At 34.6% G+C, this 7,718-nt stretch overlaps 1 protein-coding gene across 2 annotated transcripts in view; it reads left to right on the plus strand.

Annotated features, from left to right (window-relative positions):
- MEMO1 (mediator of cell motility 1) overlaps nucleotides 1-5,668 on the plus strand; it is a 128,177-nt gene extending 122,509 nt beyond the window's left edge. For both annotated transcript variants that reach the window (XM_051843036.2, XM_070069276.1), the window contains exons 9-10: nucleotides 3,491-3,595; nucleotides 5,000-5,668. In XM_051843036.2, the coding sequence (XP_051698996.1) occupies nucleotides 3,491-3,595; nucleotides 5,000-5,131 (237 nt within the window). In that variant the 3' untranslated portion in view covers nucleotides 5,132-5,668. The remainder of the gene's footprint in view (nucleotides 1-3,490; nucleotides 3,596-4,999) is intronic.
- The last annotated feature ends 2,050 nt before the right edge of the window (nucleotides 5,669-7,718 follow it).

A 7,718-nucleotide genomic window follows, 5' to 3' on the forward strand; every position in this document is an offset into this window, starting at 1 on the left:
CCCATATGGGATGTCGCACTGCAGGCAGTGACTTCACCCATTAAGCCACAGTGCAGGCCCCAGATAAACTATTTTTTTAAAAAAGGGAGTATATTTGTTTCCTTATCAGAATCCTAAATTTGCACCTGCATCAGTTAGCACTGCCTGTTTCAGCTTACCATTTGGGATTTGGTGTTGCTCTCTCATCCATTACAGGGAGTGTCAATGCTGTGATGATTCCACCTCCCACTTCCACATTGCGGGTTAACCTTCATTCTGTGGATTTCTTGCTGAATTCCTCAGAAACCCATGTTCTTGATAGAAGTTGTTGATGTTTATGTCTGCTTTGTATCTCAGAGTGTAAGAAGATTGACCCATTTCACTGCTCCCTGTTAGGTTATGTTTATCTGAACAGATCGAATTGTCACCTGTAGTATGCCTTAGTAATTTTGCTATGCTAGGATGTTAGACTCACTGATCTTATTTTCCAGTATTTTAAGTAATAGAAAAGTTAATTTGGAGAAGTACTTTCTTTTTCATCTTCCTGGGGTTTTGGTGAAAGCATTGAACTAGCGTTTCTATCTTCATGGAATGTTGGTAATGGTAATTTCAGGGTTGTTAGCACCAGCACATAAATATACACACACACAAATATATAAAGTATATTTGCTGGTGGTTATTCTGTGTTAGCTAATGAATGTCCCATTTTGCAATTTTGTCGTCATTGTTTATTTGCAGACTTCATGAATTTTCCATTTTATGGAAGAGACTTATCCATGAGCAAAGCCTTAATTTCCCCTCCCATCCACCATACCTCTTACACCATCACATTTGTAAGAGACTTGAGTGTAATGGAATTGATTCCTGCTTAGTAGCTACATGACACACTTCAAAGAATTAAAATTTTTAACCGATATAACCCATTATTTTTCATCATCTCAGTTTCTCATTTTCCCTAATATGATTTAACCAGCATATCTTCATTTGGAACTCTTTGTTTTGTTCTGTGTTCTGCATTTATAAATATATTTTTCTATAAAAGAGTGTCTTGGCCAGTTACTTGGAAATTTTTGTCTTTTATGAATGTGATAGTTTTCTTCTCTTTGAATTTCTACTAGTATATATACGTGATATGTTTTTTTCTGAATGTGTTTTGGGATCTTAGTAATAAATTGTACATCAGAACCTCAAAGTGATATAGTTTATTAACTGTTGGAATTCTGCATAAAGTAAGCTGCCCTAGACCTAATTCAGGAGCACTAAAGATTATCTTGCAATATATATGCCAATTGTAGCTACATGAGTGTATTAAAAGCGCTGCTAATGTGATTTTTGCTGTACTGTAATGAATCAGAATATGCAGTGAGAGCCTAAAATTGGAAATTTAGAGCCAAGAAATTTAACTTTTTTATGTCTTAGTTTCTTCATCTCTAGGGCAGTTAAGCTTGAATGCCCATGTTTATTGAAGAGATTGCTGATTCCATTTCTGTACTAGAAGATACACTGAGTGATTTTCTTTGCACTGGAATTATGATATGAGTTGTTCCTGAGTTTTAACTCTTAATTTTTGTTTCTTGAGTTTGGGTCAGCTTACAGTGTTTGCTTTGGATACCCCTTGGTTGTTGGGAAAACCAAGTTAGCAGTAAAAACTGGTAGTGGATAAATCCAAGTGGCTAAGTGTATACAATTTAGAGTTGATAATACATGCATTGTCTTTGTTTCAGATATATAAGTAAATTGATAATGTTTATGAGACCTTGAATAATCTGAAAAAGTATTTACAAATTTGTTTTGATGTTTTGATGCTGCCACTGAAAAATTTGCATGCTACCGCTTTTCAGATGACTTTTTTTTTTTTTTAAGATTTATTTATTTTGAAAGAGTTAACAGAGAGGGAGAGATCTCCTAACCTCTAGCTCACTCCCCAGAGAGCCACAACAGTCAGTGCTGGGCCAGGCTGAAGCCAGGAGCCAGGAGCTTCCTCTGGGTCTCCCCCATGACTGTATGGGCCCTGGCACGTTTACCCGCCTCTGCTGCTCTCCCAGGTGCATTAACGGGAAGCTGGATAAGAAGTGGAGCAGCTTGGACATGAATCACTGCCCCTTAAGGGCTGGCGTCACAGGCCGCGGCTTTACCTGCTGCACCACAGTGCCAGCCCAAGATGACTTTTATCTGATCACTCTTGGCACTTTTGCATTGCACCTGTTTTGTTAAAACATGTGAAATAAAATTTTAAAATCACAAAGACTATACCAGTTAAGTTCATGGTTAAACCACCATTTGCATTTCTCCCAGAGGATATTACTTTATTTATTGAATTGTAAATCGTTTTACTTGAATAGGAAAATATAAAGTTGGTGAACAGATGAGGTAGTAATTTATTTGTGTGACTCAGTAAGTTAAAGTTACTGTACATTAATGAACTATTTGAATGTTTTTGGAGAGTGAAAAATTTAGTGGAAACAAGTGCTCAAGTTGTAATGATTGTTTGAAAAGTAATTGGGAGGGGCTGACGCTGTGGCACACTAGGTTAATCCTCGCCTGCTGGCTGGCATCCCATATGGACACAGGGTTCTAGTCCCAGATGCTGCTCTTCCAGTCCAGCTCTCTGATGTGGCCTGGGAGGGCAGTGGAGGATGGCCCAAGTACTTGGGCCCCTGCACCCACATGGGAGACCGGAAGGAAGCACCTGGCTCCTGGCTTTGGATTGGTGCAGCACCGGCCGTGGCGGCCATTTAGGGAGTGAACCAATGGAAGGAAGGTCTTTCTCTTTCTCTCTCTCTCTCACTGTCTATAACTCTACCTGTCAAATTAAAAAAAAAAGTAATTTGGAAAATTGTATTCTGAATTAAAGTCTTTGACATAAGGTGTTCTATTATAAAGAGATGAAGAGTTTTCCTTTTAAAAATTTATTCATGAGAGACCTGTGTTGTGTAAACCTTTATCAGTCTTTGAGGAACTTTAAATTATTAAAATATATTAGCTATTAGTTTCTGGTGTTTTCTTTTTTTTTATCATTTAGCTAGATAATTGCTGATAACTTAAGCACTATTGATATTTATGTTGTAGAAATAATTAAATTACAATTAACTCTTGATTTTTTTATGCCAATGGCAGGAAGAACATATGGATATAGGGTAATAGAGCCATAAATGAGATTTAATTTTGGATTTCATGTGAAAATTTTCACAGATTTACTTTTATGAATAATTTTTAAAGCAAATAGAAAACTGAAATGTTTGAAGTTTGTGAGATAAACGATAGCTGGTGAAGGTGATGTGGAAATATAAGAATAGGGAAATACACAGGGTTTAAAAGGTTTCTGCCAGTAGAGTTAACTATAATCAGATTATCTTTGATGAATGAGTTTGATGTTTCACAAGGATTATTTAATATATTTTCTTTTTGTCTCTTTAATTGAAACATTAGTTTAGCTCTAATTAACAATTTTAAGATTTAATTAATAAATTTTGTCCTTTTTATTCTTTCTTTCTTTCTTTTCTTTTTTTAGGGTATGAGTATTATAGAGCAATTAGACCCTGTATCTTTTAGCAATTACTTGAAGAAGTACCATAATACTATATGTGGAAGACATCCCATAGGGGTGTTACTAAATGTGAGTATCCTTAAGAAGTCTTGCCTTTTGTCTATTTGATCCTGTGATGCTTAAAAATATTACTAGTGTGATATCGTCATCATCATTGGCTTTATTACATTTGGTCAAATTTTTTTCTAGTATCTTTAACACAATTTGGTGTTTTAATTATTTTACTAGAATAAAGTTATCACTGGATTACAGATCAGTAATTTCTATTTCATACAGAAAGTTATGTAGAATAGACACCCATATTTTTCTGGACTCATAGTCAATTTCTACATGCTTTTTACAAATATACTCCAAAGTGACTTTTCAAGTGATAAATTCTTTATTAATATTTTTATTTTACTAATGTTCTAGGCTCTTAAAAATGGAATATCTTGTACTTTGGATATTCATAATTTAATACAGCAAGACAGATGACATGTATATTTCTCTCTTTAAAACAAATATAATCCTTATGTTATTTAAGGAATTATGAGACAGAAGCTTTAGTTATATTGATTTTAGAAAAATATACATCAAATTTTTCCCATAAGATATACTATACATTTTCTGAAAGGATATGTGTAACTCAAGAAGAACAAAAGTGTATATACTCATGAATGGGAGGACGAAGTAACGGTGAGCTCATTTGCTTGCAAAAGCAGAGAAATAATGGAGGGAATAATGTAGTAATTCAGAATAGTCTTTAGTAATCTTGATGTTCAGTGCTATTTTAATGTGATTTGAAAGCCCATATGTTGTGATTTTTAGGAGGGGTTTTTCTCTTAACCAGTGTTTGACTGAAAGAAAAGCCTTTCAAATGCTTAAACTGATTTCTCAAATTTAAATAAAATGAGCTGCATTAATTTCTTAAAGTCTAAATTGAGTCAAATAATTTTTTATAAAATAAATGAAGAATCAATCTACAATTACAGTAGAAATCGTAGCATACCTAGAACATAATTCTTAACACATATTTCAGTTTAGTCCAAGCTAGACCAAGAAAGATTCCAACATATTAAGACAGAAGTTGGCCAAGATTTCATTTAGAGAACAGAAAAAATATATTTGTAAGGGTACTTCATAAAGCTTATGGAAAAATGGAAGTAAAAGGTAAATGTATTTCAGTGCCAAAAAAGCTTTTGAAAGCCAGGCATAGTGTTTTCATAATGAGCATTTTTCATGAACTCTTTGAAGACCTCTCATATGCATGAGTTGATATTTAATTCTCAAGAAGCTATGTCTGGAGACGTTTCTTGAGAGGATGGTATAAGGATTTTTATCTTTTTTGCTATTTAATATGAGTCAACAAGAGAAAATTGAAGAAGAGTCAGAGATCTAGGCTTCAACAGGGAAGTGGGTACAGTCAAACATCCAATGTATTGAGAGTGTTCACTTTTTAATATGTCTGCCATAACCCAGTTTTTCTTTTTCTAGGCTATCACAGAGCTCCAGAAGAATGGAATGAATATGAGCTTTTCCTTTTTGAATTATGCCCAGTCAAGCCAGTGCAGAAACTGGCAAGACAGTTCAGTGAGTTATGCAGCTGGAGCCCTCACGGTCCACTGACGCTCTGAACCCTCAGGGATGCTACCTGCACACACTCATAATCTGTCCGCGGTCCCAGCCTAGCCTTTACCAAGATACTGGTCCTGGTTTGGGGGGATTCTGAAACCTCAGACTAATAGAACTTTCTTCTCTTCTTTTCTAGTAGGTGTAGTCCTTACTTAATTTCAACTCATTAAAAAAAAATGCTTTATAGTTTAGGGCGGTTGAAGGAAGGCTGGCATCAAAATATTTTGATGAAAAAAGATGAGAATGGAAAGGCCCAGCTGTGGCAGAGTTTGGAGAGTAACTTGTGAAGCCTTTACCATATCCTAAATTTGCACTCTCTGCAGACTTGTGCACATATATTCCGCTTTCAGAATAGTTTTGCAAATTGTACACAAACAAAAAAAAGGGTGGAAGCTTTTTAATAAAGAAATTGCATTTATAAATGATCTGTATTAGAATATAATAAATCTCCAATTATAGTCAATTACTACCCGTGTTGTACAACAGATACCTTCTATTTTAGTTGCTAATAAAGGGCTACACAACTCAAAATAGTCTGATTTAAACTTATTGCTCTGTGGTATACATGAAATACTGTTTTTAGTAATTCCATCTCAGAATTTGTTAAAAATGGTAAATCTCAGCTCTTATGTAAAAATATATTTGGATGTACTTTATATTTGACATATTTATGTGATTTTTTTAAATCACAGAAATTAGAATTGTTTAATTTTATAGTTAACTTTAAAATTACTTTCAGTTTGCCTTTTTATGTAAGACATCCCTTCGTGTCATTACCATATTGTAACAGAATATAAATTCAAGACTGTGAAAGAGCAGATATTGTCCTTCCAAGACCGTGTTTGATAGTCTGCAAATGAGGAGGCGTTGGAGTGTTCTTAGTGCTTTTCAGATCATTGCAGACCGTACACTGCTGTGCTTTTTCAGTGCTTTATGCAATTTGACTCATTTACTTGAATTTCTAGTAACAATAAGAAAAAAAAACACTGGATTTTCTTATAGTTCTACATTTTTATTTTTTTTGTCATGAATTTTGGTGCGGCTCTTCCAACTAAAATAATGGTATGGTGTTGTATACTTTCTTTAGTGTAGACCAATTCTAGTCACTTTGGCTTTTTAAAAAAATAAAAGTAACTTAATCACTTAATTATGTGGCCAGCATGTGTGTACTACATTATACCTGTTTTAATATAACACTGGGTGTCTACATTGTATTGGAGAGCATTTATATCTTCAGTGATATGCCACAGTGGCATAATTTTTAGATGCCTTGCACCAGTTTTATTTAAAGGTTTGCATTTCTTATTTATTAAGTTAACAACTTTCTATACTCAAGAATGGGATACAATGATACTCCTTTTTGAAATCATCCACCTATCTATAGGTGGAAACTGTACTTTTATACATTAGTGATTTATTTCCCATTATTTAGGGAATAAAAATTATTTTGGGAATAATAAATCAGTGATTTATTTCCCATTATTTATACTTTTGAGTACTATAAATATTTATTCCTTATTTAATAGAGACTATAAAATTCCAAATTGACTACAGAGTGAATTTTTAAAATAATATTTCTGAGTATAAAACTAATACTTGATTACTATAGGAAATTTGGAAAATGCTGAGAAGTATAGTGAAAAAAAATTTCTGCACTCTCACTACCCAGCGATAACATTGTTAATGATTCTGTATTTCCTTTCAGTCTTTGTCTATGCTATTGTATGTGTGAGTGTGTGTATATGTGTTTGTGTGTGTGTATAATAACAGAATTTACCTTATGCAGACCATATAGTTGTGTACCTTCTTTTTTTAAAATACAACCTAATATCATAGCATAAATACTTATCTATACATGTCTTTGAAAATATGATTTTTAAAAATGGCTGCCTAACATTCTGTTGTATAAAAATACCGTAATTTAACCAGTTATCTCTTTGGATGTTAGGTTGTTTCTTTTTTTTATTTTTTTTTATTTTTTTTTTATTTTTTGATAGGCAGAGTGGACAGTGAGAGAGAGAGACAGAGAGAGAAAGGTCTTCCTTTGCCGTTGGTTCACCCTCCAATGGCCGCCGCTGCAGCCGGCGCACCGCGCTGATCCGATGGCAGGAGCCAGGAGCCAGGTGCTTTTCCTGGTCTCCCATGGGGTGCAGGGCCCAAGCACCTGGGCCATCCTCCACTGCACTCCCTGGCCATAGCAGAGAGCTGGCCTGGAAGAGGGGCAACCGGGACAGAATCCGGCGCCCCAACCGGGACTAGAACCCGGTGTGCCGGCGCCGTAAGGTGGAGGATTAGCCTATTGAGCCACGGAGGTTGTTTCTAATCTTTCACAATTACAAATAATAGCAGGATCTTAATCCTTGTATGTAAAATGTGAACTCTGCATTAGATTGTTATTTAGTCTTTTTTGTGGAAATAATAAGCGGTTTAAATGGAGAGAACTTTTTAGGCTCTTTAAAATATTGCCAAATTACCATTCAGAAAGATTCTACCAAATTAGTTATGTATGAATACCTATCATATTGTCCCTTCACCGATATCGTTATTTTTTTCTAATCTTTGACAGTTTGCTAAACAAATA

The sequence above is a fragment of the Oryctolagus cuniculus genome, chromosome 2 (genome assembly GCF_964237555.1).
Source record: "Oryctolagus cuniculus chromosome 2, mOryCun1.1, whole genome shotgun sequence".
In the NCBI taxonomy this organism is placed as follows: domain Eukaryota; kingdom Metazoa; phylum Chordata; class Mammalia; order Lagomorpha; family Leporidae; genus Oryctolagus; species Oryctolagus cuniculus.